We start from the raw sequence: 18,711 nt of genomic DNA on the forward strand, positions 1-18,711 counted from the left end.
ACTTTGCAGGACAGATAGGTCTTGTCCTGGGCCTTCCAACTTTCTTCTTCCACTTCTGCTCTCCAGTTTTCTACGTGGCAGCTCTTTCCAGTTGTGCCACCATCTCTCCAACTTGCCCCAAGCTGCGGGAGAACCAACCCAAATGTAAAGGGGCTTCTGCTCCTTCTGTTCCTTCCTACCATCCCTCATCCTGGTCCCTTTGTTTTGGCAGTTCCCCTCCCCTGAGTGGGACACAGTGACTCCAGAAGCAAAAGATCTCATCAACAAGATGTTGACCATAAACCCGTCCAAGCGCATCACGGCAGCGGAGGCTCTGAAGCACCCCTGGATATCGGTGAGTTCGACACTCACTGGTTGGGGCTGAAGCTGTAGAGATGTGGGGGCTCAGAAGGGGAGAACACCTTACCGAGGAGCATGTGATATCACACACGCTGCCAGCTCTCTTCTCCATCCTGGGAAGATGGGTTTCCTGGCATGGTTCCTCTCAGTGCTCTCAGAGCAGCGTTTTCCCTGGGGTTTTACAGCAGAGAAAAGCTTGTGAATGCAAACAGCGTGTCCTGGGGGAGCTGGTGATGGGAAGGACACATATGCTCCCAGCCCTGGTGGGGATAGGCTGGTTTCTTGGTGTCACACTGTGCTGGGGGGCTTTTCTTCAGAGATGATGGGAGCAGGCTTGTGTTTGTCCATCCATCCACCTACCCCAGCAGCAACCCCCCCCTTCACTTCATCCCACTGCTCTGGCTGCTGGTTCTCTCTCTGAATCAGCTCCTAAAGGCAGGAGGAGTCTGTAAGCTTAACCCTGGGACCTCACATGTGTAAACCCTGAGCACACTGCTGAACATGGCTGGTCAGTCAAGGGGTTAACTGTGTGGGCAGCCAGTTCTTCCTGCAACCCCTCCACCAGAGCAGATCCTGCTGACTCCAGAGCTTCGATCTCCCACTGCCCATTAAACTTTTATCTGCTGCTGCTGCAGGCAGCCCTGGCCCGTGCCTCGGCCACGGGAGATCGCACACGTGTGTGTGCATGTGAGAGCAGGGCTGGGGGAGCCCTTTCCCCCCAGCTCTGCTCTGAGCCAGGTCTCTCTCCCCCCAGCACCGTGCCACTGTGGCATCATGCATGCACAGACAGGAGACAGTGGACTGTCTGAAGAAGTTCAATGCCCGGAGGAAGCTGAAGGTAACTCTCATACTGTCCAAGCGGGCTTCAAAACACATGGTTGGATCATAGGTGGGCTTATTCTCTGTGTGGGAAGGGACAGGGTGGTGTCTCTGGGCAGTGGTATGGGGGTGATGGGTATTTGGGGCCCCCCTTGTGAAGAAGGCAAAAGAGACAGAGTGCAGTAGTGGCTTCATCTCTCTGGGGTTCCCAAGTGCTCAGAGAAAGCCATGGTGAAGGAAAGCTGTTACACTGGATGCTGGGGTAAGCACTTTCCCTCTGGAGTCTGTGTCAAGAAAGCTCCTCTTTAGGGCAGGACATGGGTCTGAGAGGCACAGTGAGACCCTCTGCCTGATGGCCAAGATACTTTGCAGCCAAGGAGTAAAGTCATCCATAGAAAAGCAAAAAGCTCACACACACCAGCAGCCCCACAGGCTTTCCCGTCTCGGATGCTGTCACATGCCACAGCCTGGACCCCCTCTGTAATCACCATCTCCAGCTGGAGCACCTCCCTGAAGCACCCATTTCCCAGGTGCTGCTCAGCCTCAGCCAGCAGCATGGCACTGGGAATGGGCTCTGGAAATCACAATGCTTCCTCCAGAGCTGGAGGCACAGAGCAGGACAGCTCTGGCCTGTGTTGTAGCCAGAGCCATCAGTGCTCCAGGCCTGAATGCAGCATGACACAGAACAGTGCAGCTGCAGGCTACTAACAAGATTATCAAGCAAAGAAGCTGGCTATAAACTATTATTACTTTTCTGCTAGACAAGTAATCAAATTAGTTCGGGCATACACTTCCAAATAGTAATCCATTACTGTAAGCAATTAGTCCAAAGTAATCTCATTATACGCTGAGCAACTAGTTAGTAAACTCAGCTGGAAAAGGGGAAGGATTTTTACAAATGTTGTTTTGCAGTGGTGATCTTTGCGTGGCTCCCATGAGCAATCCCTGCCCTGATGCTCTGAGCTAGCACAGCTTTAATGCCAATTAAATCCAGTTCCGCTCCTGGTGGGTCCCTTTGCCACCAGCTGCCGGCCCCGGTCAGTGGGGTTGTGCTACATCTAGGGCAGGGTAGTATGAGACTGAAAAGTGCCCCACAGATATTTAATACCCCTTTAATCTTGGAGGGAAGGCAGTTTCAGAGAGTGCAACCCAATGCCTCAGTGCTGGTGATATGGAGTTGGGTACTGAGAGCTGCTTTTGATGGCAGGAGGAGAATATGAGTCCGTGGGCCAGTTTCCGTCCAGCCAGGTGGCTGGGGGACAGGTGCTGAGCAGGGCTTTCCGCCCTCAGGGATGGGGGGAGCAGCAGGGTGTGGAGAGCTGGGGTCCAGCACACCCTTCCTTCTGCCTTCCTTGTCTTTCAGGGAGCCATCCTCACCACCATGCTGGCCACCAGGAACTTCTCCGGTAGGTTCTGTCTCGGACTCATCTCTTTGTCTTACAGGATGCCCAGGGCAAATCCGTAGGATTCCTGGAGAGCTGGCTTTGCCTTGAGTGTCATGGGGAGGCTGAGGTTGCAGCCTGGTGCCCCTGGGGATGTGTGGTTTTGGGTAGTCCTCCAGGGGAGATCACCTGGCACCTCCAGGCTGGCATCTGGTGTGGGATGCAAGAGGAAAGGTGTCTGGCTGACATGCAGTGGTCCCCAGTGGTGTAGGGGTTTATACGTGCCCAACCATCTGGCTTGTGCTGGGGTGGGGATGCAGGTGCTGGGGGCAGCCGGAGCTCAAGCTGTTGGTTTTGTGTCCTCCTGGAGATGTTTGTGGCTCAGGGAGAGCATCCTCTGCATCGGGAATGTCAGACAGGTTCCTGGGTGCCACGGCAGGCAGATGGCAGCAGGATCCCTCAGGTCTCTCCCCAGGCAGGTGGATGCTGATCCTGCAGGGTTTCCCACTCTCTTCCTGCCTCTCTACATCCCGAGGGCTGCATGGGAGACAGGACTGAGCATGGCAGCCCAGCCTGTGCACTGGAGAGGTCTCAGCACAGCCACAAGCCCCAGTACCCTCACGGAGAGCTGTTCCCTCTGGGGACACCTCGCTGCAGATGGGATTTCACAGGCGATTCCCAGGCACGGAACCAAATGGAGCCACGTGACAACAGAGCTCATCCACTTGCTGTCACCTCCAGCCCTCCCCAGCGCTGGGAATGTCCCTGCAGCGGTGCTGCAGCGCTGGGACACACCAGCCAAGCCCTGCAGCCGCTGAGCCTGCTGGTGGCAGCTGTTTGGGGTTAGACGGGTGTTTCAGGGTGCTTTGCTGAGGCGCCCCGGGTGTCAGGTGCGGCAGGCGGGCAGGGGTGCCAGGGAAGCTCAGGGAGAGGGCTGTGGCCAGGGCCGGTATCTGCATTTGTCGTGCGGGGATCGTGCTGACACATTTAGCACTTGTGGAGGGGAGCTGGAGGAGTCCAGCAGCTGGGGGGATCCGGTGTCACCCCGCGCCGGGGAAGGCGGTGGACAGGAAGCATCAAAGGGCAGGAAATTCAAAAGCGTCTCTCATCGTGCTGCCCGTCCCACGCACGGCCCAAGGGCTCAACCAGTGCGCCCGGCCCAGGAGCACAGCGGGGCTGGTGAGCGAGAGCAGGGTCTCGCATGGCGCTGAGCTCCACCGGTCCCACCCTGCTCCGGGGGTGCAGCGGCAGTGGGGTGGTTTGTGCGGCCGGGGGGGGCTGGGGTAGTGCCGGCAGCGGTGGGTGGGCACCGGGGAAGGCGCCTGCTTTTCATCATTGTCAAAATGCGGGTTGCAGCTGTCGGGCCGGCGGGCCGGCAGCACATGATCCCGGCAGCATGGGGCTAAAATTAGAGGGCGGCAGGCGGGCAGCCCATTCCTCCACGCGGTACCACGCCGGGTCAACAGCACCCCCCGGCCAGAGCCCGCCTGCCGCCGGACAGCGCTGCCGGCCCCTCCAGCCGCCCCGAGCACTCGGCGTGACGTTGGGAGACGGGTCATGCCCCTGGCCGAGAGCCGCCGGGGTAGGACGGGACGGTGCTGGCAAGGTCGCCCCTGAGCTCCCACGAGTTGCACCGGGGGTTGCTGAAGAGAGGACGAAACGAAGCCCACCAGCCGGTCCCGCGGGGTCCCGCCGCTCCGCCGCCCGGCACCATGCTGCTGCTCCTCGTCCTCCTGGTCGTGGTGCCCTGCCTGGCTCTCCTAATCACCTTCCTCCTCTCTCCAGGAGGCAAAAGTGGTGGCAACAAGAAGAATGACGGCGTGAAGGTAAGCCCCCTGCCCGCTGCCCTCTCCTGCCCGCCCCTCAGCTGCCTGGGCGGCGGTGGGGGTCTCTGTGCCATGCCGGAGGGGAGCGTCTCCATGCCCTGCTGGCGGTGGGGGTCTCCGTGCTGTGCCGGGGGTCTCCGTGCCATGCCGGCTGTCCCTGAGACACCCTGCATTTTAAAGGGCAGCTGTTGGCCCGGCTGCCCCGGTGTGTCCCCGTGCCACCGGCTGGGCTCCTGCCAGGACAGGCAGTGCACAGGAGGCTTTGCAGCACCGCCGGTTGTTGCTGGAGGGGTGCATGGGGGGAACTCAAGGCTGTTTCATTGCCTGCAAAATGCGCTTGGCCCCTCGCTACCCCCAGGGAGGGGGAGAGGCAGAGGTTGGACCAGGACCGGGTACAGGGGGAGGCAGCTCTTCAGCCCAGAGCCATGGCTCCAACAGCAGCCATCTGGAGAGAGGGGAGGCCTCATCTCCTGCTCGCTCAGCACGTGTCCTGCTGTGGCTGGTGGGACTGGCCCTAGTTCCTGTCCCATTCTGTCCCAAGGGCTGATGTGCTGCTGGGTGACACATGGGTGCTTTAACCCCTTCAGCAATGCTGCCAGTCCCCTTTGCCCAGTGCAGACAGCAAAGGAACATGGTGATACTTGACAGAGCAAATGGCTTAGTGATGCTCTAAAAACAAGCTGGTGCTTGGTGGATCTTGTTTCTTGGGCTCCAGAGCCTGCAGATTTGTCTGTCCCTTTGAGCTGGGGCCACAACTCTTCTCCAGGACAAGGTGGCTCCTGGAGGCAGCAAAATCATGCTGCTGAGCAGCTTCTTCTGGTGACACGGAGATGTGGTGGATAGTAGTGGCTATTGAGCTTTGTCACTCTTCCTGCAGGAAAGAATGGTCCATGTGAGGGCCTTTCTCTCCTTACCTGTTCCCTTCATGAATACAAGGGATCACTCAGCAGAAGAGAGCTGGCGTGGTGACATCCTCCATCATCAGGCAGAACTCTGGGAGCCCAACTGCAGTATGGCTGCTCTCCTTCCTCTATAGGGACCCTTAGTTGGGAGAACCTAGAGAACCTTTTTCTGCCCTTTCGTAGGGACTGTGAGGGGTTCAGGGTTTTGGAAGAGCAGAGCCCTCAGCCAGCTTCTTCCCTCCTCAGTCCAAATGGTCAGCAGAGCCAGGGGTCTAGGAATGGCACGTCTCTCTCCCACTCCTCCCAGATCCAGTGGCTGGGACAGGACAAGCCTACAAGGACTGAGACCACTCACAACCCTCCAGACCTGGGCTCAACTCCACAACAGGCCATCCTAGCCATGCAGTGTTATTCTGCAGCATGAAGTTGATGGCCTGGATGGCTCTCACAGGACATTACTTTGGGCCATGGTGTCAGGTTAGCACGAGACTCCCAGAACAGGATTGCTGGGTTTGGTGCTGGCAGATCCCATAGGAGTCACAGCAGCCCATCTGCCAGCCATTGCTGGCTTGTCCTCTTCTGCTCTGGGGTCCCAGCTGCTTTTGAGAGTCACCTGAGAAGTGACACCACAGGCAGAGCTGCCTTGGTTGCTGGAGCACAGGTGAGAGCAAACAGAAGATGCATTTTTAAGCTATAAAAGGAGAGACTGATGGATGGAGAGGCTTCATCAGGCATTGTCCTGAGTCTAATTTTCCAGCAGAAAGGGACAGCCTTAAATTTCTGTGTTGTGGTAGAAGACCATTTGCCAGCCCAACTTGCTAATGATGCTCCCTCTTGGACTTCAAAGTAGCTTTGTCCTGGGAAAAGGGGCACTTGCTGTTGTAGCAAAATAGCTAGTTTTGGTGAAGAGCCTTCTGGCTCATCACTGAAACTCAGCGAGCAGTCTGGTTTCAGAGCAGGATCAGAGAGGCTGGTTTGCATCATCAACCCTCACTGGTGAGCAGGGAGCAGGTCATGAGGCTTCATTTTGAGGCAGTCTACGAGCCAACACTCCTCTCAAGATGGTGGACAAGCTCTGGAGAAAGAATTTGCTTTTTTATTGCCCCCTTTCCAACAAGCAGAGGTGAGACAGCCTGCCTAGATGGCCAGGAAGGTAGGGGAGAAGACAAGGTAGAGGCAATCTCATTCCCAACAGCTTCCTTCCATTGGCCACCTTCAGCATAACCATCCCCACCTCTCATTCCCACGCTCAGCCTGAGGGGACCTGCATTGTAACCCACTCGTGGGGGCACAGGGAGGCTGGGGGCTGTGGGTGAAGCTTTAATAGCCCACCATGGGCAGCCAGCAGATGTCAAGACTTTGCTGAATGGTGTTCATTTCTTTCCATCTTGCTGGAAAAGTGAGGCAGGAGCCTGGAGGCCTGCCTTGGGTGGTTGGGCAGGTGGGAAGGGAATGGTCCTGCCTGCTCAGAGCCGGGCTGTAAGTCAGGCCACGTGATGCGGTTATCTGTCGGAAGAGTTGTGCCCCCATTTGGAGTAACATGCTGGACTGACCATCCCCATGAGAGAAAGCAGGTCCCAGGCAGCCACCCCTGCCTTTCCTGCCCAAGGCTGTGCTGGTGGGCAGCAGGCAGCTGGTGCTGCTCTCCAACCTGCCCACACAGCCCTCCAACACCAGCATGGGGCTAGCCCAGGCTCAGAGGGCTTGAAACTCACCCTCCTGAGGAGGTTCCTCACCTGCTAAAAGCATTCATGGGACCAAAAATCCCCCTTGAGCCCTGCTCTGGGGTCTGTGGGAGGTCCTCCGGTCCCAGCAGCTATGATACCTTCACTGCCCTGTGTAGTGTCACATCTTGTCCCATTGTAAACTAATGGAATCACTGCCCCGTGTCACATCCTGTCCCGTCCTAAATTAACGAGCTCACTGCCCGGTGTCGCATCCTGTTCCTGTATGTCCAGACTCGACGCGGTCACTGCTTTGTGTTGCATTCTGTTGCGTCTGAAACTTCTGCAGTTTTCTGCCCCGTCTCATGTCCCTGGGTAGCAGAAGCTGTCAGCCCTTCCTGAAGACAGCCCAGCTCCAGCGGCTCCTTTTCCCATGAGGTTCCTGCTGAAATACCACAGCTCACTCTGCCCTTTAGGACATCTGTTGTTTCAGTGAAGGAAAGGCGAGTGTTGGTGTAGGACAAGAGCCTGAAGGGGCTGTGAGAGAGCTGGAGGGGGACTTTGAACAAGGGCATGGAGTGATACAACAAGGACGAATGGCTTTCAACTGAAGGAGGGCAGGTTTAGATGGGATATAAGGAAGAAATTATTTATTGTGAGGGTGATGAGGCGCTAGCACAGCTTGCCCAGAGAAGCCATGAGTACCCCATCCCTGGAAATGTTCAAGGCCAGGTTAGATGGACCTTGGAGCAACCTGGTCTAGGAACTGGATGATCTTTAAGGTCCCTTCCAACCCAAACCATTCTGTGTTTTTCTGTTTCTATGGGAGAGAGGGGTGAGCTGCACTGGCAGAGGGGGAAACTCAGTGAGGATGCTGGTGAGAGCCAGTTAGGATGTCAAAGAATCAACAAGGGGGAATGGATATCAGCAGTTTTTACCCTGCAGCCCACCCATACACCCTAATGGGTTGCTCTGTGGACTTTTCCAGGAGATCTGTACAGTGTGTGCTGCTTTTCCCTCACAGGACAGGCAAAGATGGTGCCTTGTTAAATATGCTGGTACAATGCTTTGTTATTTGGCACTGCAGATTCTGATTTCTGCACATTGGTGTTCCCTGACACCCACTGGGATTCATTCCCTGGGAACCAGAGGTGCTGAAAGGGTATGAGGTCAGCATGCACGTCCCCCTGTCTCCCCCTGGCTAAATTAAAAATGGAGATGGGGAGCAGAGCACAACAGGGAAGGAGAATCCAGAAGTAGTTTGGGGTTGCAAGCAGAAGCATGGCTATGGGGTCATCCGACCCAAAAACCTTAAAGCCTAGTGGTAGTGGTCAAGGATAGAGACAAATGTGCATGTGTAAGGTCTTCTCTTTAGAGGAGACTTGTCCTGATTTAAAGCACTGGATCCATGCTAAAGACAGCTTCCCACACAGTATGCATGCCTTGCAGGGTTGAGCAGCAAGGCCTTAAAACAACCAGCTTAGTTCTGGTCTAGGTCCAAAGCTAATGGGATGTCTCCACACTAGTCAGTGCCATTGGCAGGTGCACACAGAACAGATCCAGAGTCTGTAGAAGTCAGTATGGCATTCTCTCTGGGCACAGGGCTGTGGTGAAGCTGCCTTTGATTTTCAGCATCCCACTCCTGTTCCTGTGAAATTGCTGGGCTGGTCACAAAGCTACCAGAGTGGTCAGTGACTCCCTTTTGGACTAACCCGGTCCTTGGGATGAGAAACCCCAGAGATTGTGGCAGGTCAGGAGAGAAAGGTGCTGGCAGGAACACGGGGAGGGAACTGGCACAGCACCACCAGCACTGCAGCCAGCGGCACGTCCACACAGGAGCAACACGTTGCCCCCCTGCGCCTTTCGTTTGCCCTTCCATGAGGACCAAGAAGGGGTCCTCACGAGCTGCTGCCTCTCATGTGCTGCTCTCAGCCTTTCTCACTCTGTGTCTCTTCCTGTTCCATCTCTTCTCCTTGTTTTTCCAGAAAAGAAAGTCCAGTTCCAGCGTTCAGTTAATGGTGAGTGTCCTTCGTCTTCCTCAATGCCGATATTGCTGGGCCTCTCCACATGTTCCAGCTTCCCCCGTTTTTGGAAGTTACCTCGGGGTAGGGAAGAAGGGACAGCGGGGTTGGAGGGAACATCCTCAAAGCCGTATCACCCACAAACCCCATTAACAGGGTTGGTGCAGGCACTTGCTGGCCACCAGCTGGTGGGAAGCCAGCCCTGGTTCTTGCTGATGGGTTCTCATGCCGTTTCTCCCAGTTCTCCTGACTCAGGTCTGCAGGCTGCATCGGTCCAAGGAGCCTTGGAGAAACACCTTCCATGCCTCTGCGGGGACTGTATGGTCATGGGACACCTTGCCAACCTACATCGGGGTCTTCTGGGTAATACATAAGCAAGGCTCTGCTGGGAAGAGCTAGCAGAGCCATTGCTCTAGCTCCACTAGCAGAGTTGCCTTGATGGGGCTCCCGGAGAGAGACAGGGGGTCAGTACCCCTCTCCCCCCCAAATCTGTGTAGTGCTCAGCTGTTTCTTGAAAGAGCTGTGTCTCAGCCTTCAGTGGTCCATGTGGGTCTTGGAAGCACTGTTTTATTGTACATTTCTCTCCCTACTCTGCGGTCAGTGTGGTCTCTCTCACTCCTACACAGTCCCCTCTTTCTCATCCCAGCTCCTCCTCGCTGTTAATTTGTACATCTCTCTCTTTATTGTACAGTCAACATGGTGTCTTCCACCCCCGCACAGCCCCTCTCCCTGCCCCTCCGGCAACGCTCCTAGGAACCCACCAAACGGCCCCTGGACCTGCCCCCGTCTCTGTCCCCACAGGTGTCGGTAGGAAAGGCAGCGCCGTTCCTACGAGACCCTCCACAGCCCACCCCTTGTGCCCTTGGCTACAAGGAGTGGAGGTCAGGGAGGGCTCTGCCAATGCTGCCCTAGAGCTGTGGTTGAGGACAGGTTGGACCTGCTGGCGTTTTCCTTGGTTTCTGTCTGTTGGCACAGTCGAGCGCTGCGGGGTCGGACTCGGGGGGCTGTCGAACACACGAGCTCCGTCTGTCACAGGGAGAAGACCCTCCTCACCGCCCCATCTCTCCTTTCTGTTCTTTGCTCAGGAATCGTCGGAGAGCACCAACACCACCATCGAGGACGAAGACACCAAAGGTACCAGCGGGGGCTAGCGGGGAGGTGGGTGGGTTGTGGGTTGTTAGTCTGACTCCCCCTCATGAGATATTGGCTACAGCGAAACCCACCACCATCGAGCAGCCTCGGGGCCCTTCAGAAGTTGCTTTAGCTCCTCAGATGGTTCCACTGCTGGGTTGCTGCCATGAGCAGCTGGGGCACTGCTGGTGAGGGACAGGGGTGCTCCCATAAACAGGGATGTTCCCTGAAAGCAGGCATCGAAATGGCAGAAATCTGCAGGGATAGCAGCCTGACTGACTGCTCTCCAAAATAAATGGCCCTTTGGGAAAAGCCTCTAGGGGAAATCCCTGTCTGCCGCCTGCCTGCCTGCCAGCCAGAGGCAGCTTTCTAAGAATAACCCAGGCAATAATTTATTGGTGCTAATTTGTAAAGTCTCTCAATGAAGTGATCTCAGCACAAAGCAAGATGGACTTTGGCCTGATGTGAGAGCTAATGGGACACTTGTCATCCTAAGGAGGGGCTCCCTGAGCCTGGACACAGAGCCAGGCAGTGCTCGGGAAGTGATGGGAGTCCCTCTCCTCCTTTCTGAACAACTCCTGGGAACGTGCTCTCTCTCCTTTCATTAGTCACAATACAAAAAAGAAAACCAACAAAAACAAAGAAGAGTTAAGCATGATGGCAATTTGCATTTGAAGCAGAGCCTTGTTAATAAGCCCAGAGTTACCTCTGACAGCTCCTCCTGCATCCCAGGGAGCCCAACCTGCTCTTGCAGTGCGTTCCTTCCCGGATGAACTGTCAGTGCCTGGAATTCCCAGCAGCAGCTGCACAGCTTTGTGCCCTTTGAGGGGTCCCTCCTTGTAACTCCTGGTGTGGCTGCCCATGTCATCCACCTGCTCTCCTCCCTGCTGAGACCCTCTCCTCCCATTTCAGAGTGAGGTGAGAGCATCCTTGGTCCAGCTTGCCCTGGCTGGCCTCTGCTGTGAGTTCATGGGATAGAAGGTCCCAGCTTGGCAAGGCTTTGCAGCCAAGACCAGCCTGTGCCAACTTTTGGGCTGAGGGCAGCTCACCATTTGGTAATTAACCCTTTGGTTCTTCAGGAAATTACAGAGTTTTTCAGTTTTGCTTTGGCTTTGAAAGTCTTTCCTTTCTGGCGATGAAGAGCCCTTCCCCACATTTCTCTTTCAAGTAGCTTTCCTGTTTTTTCTCTGGACAGTTTCCACAGTCCCCAGCCTGCTGTGATCTGTTTCTGATGAGATAAAGATCTCTCACCCATATGGTAACACCAGCACTTCTGGTTTGTTTCCTCCTTTTATTTTCGTTTTCTCTTTAAACCAACAGTACGCAAGCAAGAAATCATTAAAGTCACAGAGCAGCTGATCGAAGCAATAAGCAATGGAGACTTCGAGTCCTACACGTGAGTGTGCCCAGCGCGGGTTTGGGCTGGGTGGGGGCTCAGCCTCCCAGAGCAGGGTCTCCTACTCTGATGGTGCTGCCTAGGAGGTTCTACTGTTGCTCAGGGCAGGGTGACCAGGTTGATGTGGTGGGGGAGACACGGAGACCATCCAAGAGAAGCAGGGGACATCAGTTTCCAAACCTGATGCTGCTCTCGTGCTCAGCTGACCACAGCTCTCTGGTCTCACTGTCATGGATGAGCCCATTTTGAGGTTTGCAGAAAGAGAAATAATTGTAAACGTGATTTATGATGGAAGAAGGAACTTTGCATCTATTATATCCAGATTGCCACAGGCTATACTGAAGCATAGCTGCTTTCTACTCACTGAGCTGATGCTCTTCAGAGTACACCTCTTCTGTGTCCAAGGCTGATTTAATTAGCAATGTCTGAGTGAGTGCAGGTCTTCATCACTGCCTCAGAGGATCACAGCAGGGATATTCTGATACAGAGCAGATAGTATGTTTTTTATCCCTACAGTTTTCCTTTCTTACAAAGAAGATGGCAGTGTTTGGGGAGATTTAATTACAGATGGTGACTGATGGAGAATGCTCCCTGCTTTGCTGAGGTCCTGGCTATAGTCAGATGCTGGAGGCAAGGTGGGGTGGGCTTCATGCAGAATGCAGAGATGAGTTCAGATTTTTGCAAGAATTACTTGCTAGTGCAGATGCCCCTCAGCCTCAGACTGAGAGAGCCATCCTGAGCACAAGGCATTTGCATTCTTCAGGCTCTCATGCTAGAAGTGGTGAGATAACTTCTCCCTTTTATCTTCCCTTCCTGGCTCCCCAGGAAGATGTGTGACCCTGGGATGACTGCCTTTGAGCCAGAGGCTCTGGGCAACCTTGTGGAAGGCCTGGATTTCCACCGATTCTACTTTGAAAACTGTAAGTAGCTCCCTTGCCTTCTGAGGGACCCCTCCCACCTCCCATGGGCCTGTCTTGACCTTCATCAGCTTGCCAGATAGAATAGGATTACGGTGGCTGTGGAGCATCTCTAGCTAATCTGGAAGGTCCCAGCAGGAGATATTAGGTCAGCTGGGACCAGGTGCATGCAGAGGAGTCATTGCATTAGCTGCTTTCTAGGTGCTGAACCCACCCATGCAGCATTTACTCAGCCCAGTCGAGCAGAGAACCTAATGCAAGCATCTCCCCTTCCCACATTGCTGCCACCCTGGGCAAGAGCCACCCAAACTCCTTTGCCTGCCTAACTGCCCTTGTGCTTGTCCCCTCTCCAGTGTGGTCCCGGAACAGCAAGCCCGTGCACACGACGATCCTGAACCCCCACATCCACCTGATGGGAGACGAGTCCGCCTGCATCGCCTACATCCGCATCACGCAGTATGTGGATGCCGGAGGGATCCCCCGCACTGCCCAGTCCGAGGAGACCCGCATCTGGCACCGCCGGGACGGCAAATGGCAAATTGTCCACTTCCACAGATCTGGCGCGCCCTCTGTCCTACCGCAGTAAGCCCTGTGAGGATCCAGGGATGGGGAAGGGAGGGCAGGGAGGGCTGAGTGCGGGCTCGACGCAGCTTTGAGGCTACACAGCAGGCGGGATCCTGCCCCAGGATCTGCGGTGGGGAGCAGATGACTGAGTGCTGTGAGATGGCATTGGAGGGAGGGATGCTCTGCCAGAGGGATGGTCAAAGCAAATTCCGGCTTTTCCTGGTTTGTGTTTTGCAGCTGAAGCGTGGTCCTGCCCGTGTTGGGCTTGTCACTGACTGACTACCAAGGGGAGACCCCCTCCGACATGTTCACCTACGGGACTTTTCCTGTTGGCTCTGCTGCTTGGTTCCCGCTGGAATAACCCCTCGCTTCTCACCGCACACACTCAACGGCCCTGCCAGCGCAGCGCAAGCATCCCATGAAACCCCCCCCCTCCTGCTGGGGTCATGGCCCTGGGCCCTCTTCCTCTGCATGAACCAGGAAAAGAGAAACCATGAACTTAAACATAAACATCTGGCTGGTGTACAGGCCCCTCTTCTTGGCTGCAAAGCACTGGTGGACCCCCTCACTACCCAGCACATGTCCTGAACTGGGCTCGGACTCGTCATCCACCTCCATCCCCACCTCTGCTGGAAGCCCTCCGAGGAAGAGGGGGGCAGTTTTGAGCCGCTCTGTGCTGCATCCTCCCCGCGTGCTGGTGGATTTTGCTTTGCTGCTATCAAGGTCCCCGTCTGCTGCCATGACTCCTGCCCGCTCTTGACCCGAGTTCCCACTTCCCAGCAGCCTTGGATGGGGAACCACGACTTAAACCGTTTGCAAAGTCCATTTTCCTCATGCACCTGGGCAAGGAGGGCCATGTTTGGACGGGTGAGTAAAGACTACCTGTTTATTTTCCCTTCCCAGCGCAGGCTGGCTCCTTCCCAGGAGAGCAAGTAAGTTTGCACCCTGGCTCCAGGCAGCTGCTGCGCCAAGAGGGATGCTCTCCCTCCTTCCTCCCTTCTCCCTTTGGAGCAGGGACTGGAGAAGCTGGGAGAAGAGAGGAGGAGAAAGACAACTGCTTCCCAGTACCGCATGGGCACAGCCGGGAGCTGGAGCTCTCCCCTCCATGCTGGGGCAGTAGCATCACCCCTGCGCCCTCCTTCCCAAGCTCCTTCCAGCCTGGATCCTTTACCCCAGCGCCCACCCCTGCTCCCCACGTGCAGCACTGGCACTCCCCTGCTCCTGACTCCCAGGCTGGGACAGGGGCAGCTGAACTGGCCGCTGATTTTGGGGCACAAACCTCCATTGCCCACGCGACTCCTTCCAGCGATGACAAGGAATGCAAGCTTTAGTGACAAAACTCTGCAGAATCTGATTGTGCTTCGAAGAAAACAAACAAGCCTTTAGCTGTCTTCTCCTTTGAGCGCATGCCTTTTTATAGGGAAAAAGAAACCAACCTTCCGTGCATTTCGTAACTTGATTTTGAGTATTTGCTGAAATGGATCTTTATGTAATAACTAGAAATATTCAACTGTTTAAGGTGGGGAGGGAGGGGGGATTTTCGGGGGGTTGCTGTTTCTCATTGCGTTTACATTTGGAAAGGGGTCGAGCCGCTACGATGCTCCTATCGGGAGTCCCACGGCTGCCAACCCCCTCCCCACACCGTGGTGGCTCATCCCGTTCTGTCCCAGAGCACTGGATGGGTGAAGGCACCCACCTCCGGGGGCACCCCCTTCCCCAGGGCGCCTTCCTGCACCCCACGGGTCTTCCTGCAGGGCAAACCACAGCGGTGGCTTTTGGAGGGCCACCGGCGCGTGGCTTTCGGGACAGAAGACATGTCCAGGATGAGGAATTTTGGTCTCACCTCTTTGCCATCGGGTAGAGGTCTGAGGGTGGGTGTTTTTCCGGCAGTTCTTCCGTTTCTCATTCTCTTTTTCCGACTGGAGCCTCTTTGCTCATTGACGTGAGGCTCCTGCAGCGCTGCTGCCCTGGGGGACTTTCTAGCTCCACTCTCTGCATCTGCATGGCGTTTAACTTTCTAGATGGTGCGTGTGTTGAAAAACAAAGAAATGAACAAAAAACTGCTTGTTTTGGACATAAGAAAAAAAAAGAAAAAGAAAAAAAAAAGGAAAAAAAAAAAGAAAAGAGGAAATGTTTCCTCCATGTAAATACTGAGCGTGTATTTTTGCCTTTTATGTGGTTTTGAACGCTTTTGCTCTCTGTCGAGGCAGGGACGGCCACCGTGCCAAACGCAGCTGCGTCCTTGCAGACTGCAAAAAACATTTTCCCACTGGATGGAGGGGAAGAAATCCAAACTGCTGGGGCATGGACAGGCCCTGAGAAGTGTTGTGGTGTGTTCCGCTGTGCCGGCGGTGCGGTGGCTGCTGGTGAAGTGTGTAGAAGATGCCTTTCTGGGGGCAAATCACAGAGCTGCTCCACGAGTGCCCACGTGGGTCCCCTTGCCCTTGGTGGACCTATGCTGTTTCACCGTAGGCTTGCAAGAGATGACCCCAAAGCAGGGAAATCCATGCAGGGAGAGGATTAGCTTTTAAGGTAGACTTTTGGTGTTTTTACAGATCTGTTTTTCCTCCTATAGTCAGGTAGTGCTGAATTTTTTTCATTTTTAAAGGAAGGACTCAGCTTTCACAGTTCTCTCTCTCCCTCTCCAGAGCTGGCTCTGAAGTCAGCCATGGTGAATGCCATCCACCTTCTGATGTCCAGGCTCTCCAGGTGGCAGGAGGGTTTTTGGGGATTGGTATAAGGTGGCTGAGGATAGAGGAGGTCATGTCAGGGCTCTGCATGGAGGCTGGAGGGTAGATGCCATTTCAGCCTGGTTTTGAAGCTGCTGATAAGTGTGGACCTTGGGTGAGCTGTGAGGGTGAAGCTGCTCCAGCAGCTGCTACTGGAGAAAGGAATAGGACAAGAGGTGCAGTAGGATTTGCTGGGAATGACAGATGAGATGCTGGGGTAGATACAATCTCCTTTCACTGAGAGCCCACAGTCACTGCTAGGGAGAAACATCTTGGCTTCCAGGAAGGCTTTGAGGTGCCTTCTTGAAGGGGGTTTCTCATCCTTGAGGTTTCACTAAGGTCACCTCCCCAGGAGGCAGCTGGATGTCCTTGCAACACTTAAAACCTTTCTGCTCTTTTCTGAGGGAAGCAGAGTCTGGGGTTTCAACTCATTCTAGTCTTCCAGTCAAGCTGAAGCCTGACCAAGAAGACCCAACTTCCCAACATGCCCACGCTGGCAGCATTAAGCACCTGCACTTTAGGGATCTGTCCTGCCTGGCTTCTCTGTCCCACCTTGTCCTGCTTCTCCTGAGCAGGTTCCTGTATCCCCAAGAACATCTCTGAGCAAGCACTGACAGATCACCACCATTTCTCTCAGTATTCACGGAAAACATCTTCTGTCTCTGTCTTCCTTCACATTTCCTGATTTCTCCTAAACTTGCAGGAAAACTATAAAAATAACCATCAACTGCCACCATCTTCTTTGGCTGGCAGAGCCAAGGATGCTGCTGTTACGTCTGTGCTTTTGAACTGTTGGCCCCAACGATACCCCCCCGGTTCTGGGGATGACAAGGTCCAGGGATGCTCCCAATAAGCGACATGGACAAGGCCACCTTGTTGGGATGGGGTTTACCACCATGGACCTTCTGTCCCTGTCGGCCTCAAGGCTGGAGATCAGGCTGTGGCACATTTCATTTCCCGGCATAGACAGAGCCCCACTCCCCTGGTCACCTGCCTGTCTGGGTCAAACCAAACTCGGAAGTCCTACAAACTCATGCTCTTTTTCACCTCTCACAGGGGATATCTGACTGGAAACACTTACTGTAGGGGTCTCGAGCTCCCAGCTCCACAGGTGGGCTTGGGAGTTACCTGTTTTCCCTTTCTGGATGCCAGGGTCCAGTGACAACATCATAATTTCTCACATCTTGCTGGTGCATCCCCTCTGGAAGATGAAGAGGCTACTCCTGGGTCTCTGCTCTTTGCTGGAGGAGCAGGGACTCCCCTCCTGACCCCAGACAGTCACAGTTGGGAGAGTGCTTTCCCCCCTACCCCACATGTAATGCCCCCTCTGCCAGGCACCGAATTTCTGCGTGACCCCAAACCTGCCTCCCCTTCCTTTGCCTTCCACAGTGGATGCCCCCACGGATCTCCAGAGGTTGGAGCAGGCAGGAACAGTCATCTGCTCCCACTTTGAGCTCACAGTGGGCCCTGCAGCCTGTGGTTGGATTAGTACCATGTGTGAGAGGGCAGCCATACAGCCCCACGGACCAAGAGCTGTCTGCCAGCAGGAGATTCCATAACCTCCTCTGACCACCCCAGGAGATGGGCTGACCCTTCATCCTCACCACAGGGCACATCTCATGGTGTGCACCATGCTCTTGATGCAGCACTGAGGTAGAGACCTTGCCATCCCACATGTCCCAAGGTGCAAGTCCCAGCCCATCTGCACCAGACAGGGAAACCCAGACCTGAGCAGACTGTGGGGACATCAGAGCAGGGGCTGGTGGCCACTCTGCCACCCGTCCCACCAGCTGAATGTCCTTCCCTCCTGCAGGTCATTGACAGGGAGTGGGAGAGGGAGAGGTGGAGGGGACTGTATCAAGTGGCTCCTTCCTTCTTTGGGTTGTTGTCCCTTTTTTCTAACTGTTGCACAATTTTAGGGCTTTTGTAACATTTTTTGGACAAGCAGGGAAAATAAGTTAACAGTGGTTTAAGAAAAAAAAAATGAGATCTATCTCTCTCTCTTATATATTATATATATATAAAAAAATATATATACTTACAGGAAATCTCTATGGAAATATTTATTTAAGATGACTGCAAAAAATATATTATAATTAAGATTATACCAAGCTTTGTCACGTAACAAAAAACCAGGCCCCGGGGAGGGGTAGCTGCCTGTCCCCTCGTGTCCGTCCGTACGGTTGCAGCTGAAGCCTTTCTCTTCTCTTCTCTTTTTGTAAGTGCACTCGAACTGTTGAGCAGTGTGACCGTGTTGGATTCAGTGGGAACTCGGGGGTGGGGGGTGGGATTGGTTTTGTTTCCTTTTCCTTTGTTTTTTGTTTTTGTTTTTTTTTTTTCTGAACCTGTGGCTGTGAACAGAATGATCACTGCTCAAATCCGATGCTCTATTTGGGAGGGCGGTGGGGGGGACTGGGAGTAGGGTGGGTGTGGGAGGGAGGGCGAGTGTCAGTTTTATTCTTGGTGTTCAAGTGCAATAAATAGCTACCAACTTCTGAGCATGGAAACGGGTGATTCTCCGTCACTACAGTGACTCAGACCGTCTGCCACCCCCTTGTCCCTCTGTCACCGTGCTCCTGTCCTCGAAAGCATCGGGGCTGAGACCAATTCTTGGGCAGGGGTTGCAACTATCCTGCTGCCTGCAGGATGCTGGTACCCTGGGCACTGGCTGCCCTGGGTGTTTAGCCTTCCTGAGGCTTTGGGGAGCCCAATGTCACCCCCCCAGACCCAGCTCACTGCAATCATCCCTTTTCCCAGGGACGGGGCTCTGGAGGCTGCAGGTGTATGGGAGCCCCCAGGAGCTGCTCGAGCTGGATGGGGGGATGGAGGTGCCCACTGGGCAGTTTGAGAGAGCTTTGGGGGAGCTGGTGCTGCAGGGTGAGGGGCACAGAACACCCAGGTGAGTCCAGGGTGGGTTTGGGGGGCTCCCAGGGGCAGTTGCTCGGCTTTGCCCATGCAGGTGGGCTGGTACCTCAGGGGGACTGGGGTCGGGCTGTCACAGCCCCTGTCCTGCACCCCCAG

The 18,711-nt window shown here is 54.8% G+C and overlaps 1 protein-coding gene across 4 annotated transcripts in view; it reads left to right on the forward strand.

The window, feature by feature from the left end:
• CAMK2A (calcium/calmodulin dependent protein kinase II alpha) overlaps nucleotides 1-18,197 on the forward strand; it is a 34,825-nt gene extending 16,628 nt beyond the window's left edge. The window contains exons 10-19 of one of the 4 annotated variants that reach the window (XM_051793879.1): nucleotides 212-334; nucleotides 1,094-1,177; nucleotides 2,522-2,564; nucleotides 4,326-4,366; nucleotides 8,918-8,950; nucleotides 10,039-10,087; nucleotides 11,405-11,480; nucleotides 12,306-12,400; nucleotides 12,751-12,979; nucleotides 13,199-18,197. In XM_051793879.1, coding sequence (XP_051649839.1) covers nucleotides 212-334; nucleotides 1,094-1,177; nucleotides 2,522-2,564; nucleotides 4,326-4,366; nucleotides 8,918-8,950; nucleotides 10,039-10,087; nucleotides 11,405-11,480; nucleotides 12,306-12,400; nucleotides 12,751-12,979; nucleotides 13,199-13,202 — 777 coding nt within the window. In that variant the 3' untranslated portion in view covers nucleotides 13,203-18,197. Of the gene's footprint in view, nucleotides 1-211; nucleotides 335-1,093; nucleotides 1,178-2,521; nucleotides 2,565-4,325; nucleotides 4,367-8,917; nucleotides 8,951-10,038; nucleotides 10,088-11,404; nucleotides 11,481-12,305; nucleotides 12,401-12,750; nucleotides 12,989-13,198 lie in introns of all 4 variants that reach the window. The other 3 variants (XM_051793878.1, XM_051793881.1, XM_051793880.1) reach the window with 3 other exon arrangements.
• The last annotated feature ends 514 nt before the right edge of the window (nucleotides 18,198-18,711 follow it).

The sequence above is a fragment of the Manacus candei genome, unplaced genomic scaffold (genome assembly GCF_025592945.1).
Source record: "Manacus candei isolate 608988 ecotype Guabito, Panama unplaced genomic scaffold, ASM2559294v1 h1tg000037l, whole genome shotgun sequence".
NCBI lineage: Eukaryota > Metazoa > Chordata > Aves > Passeriformes > Pipridae > Manacus > Manacus candei.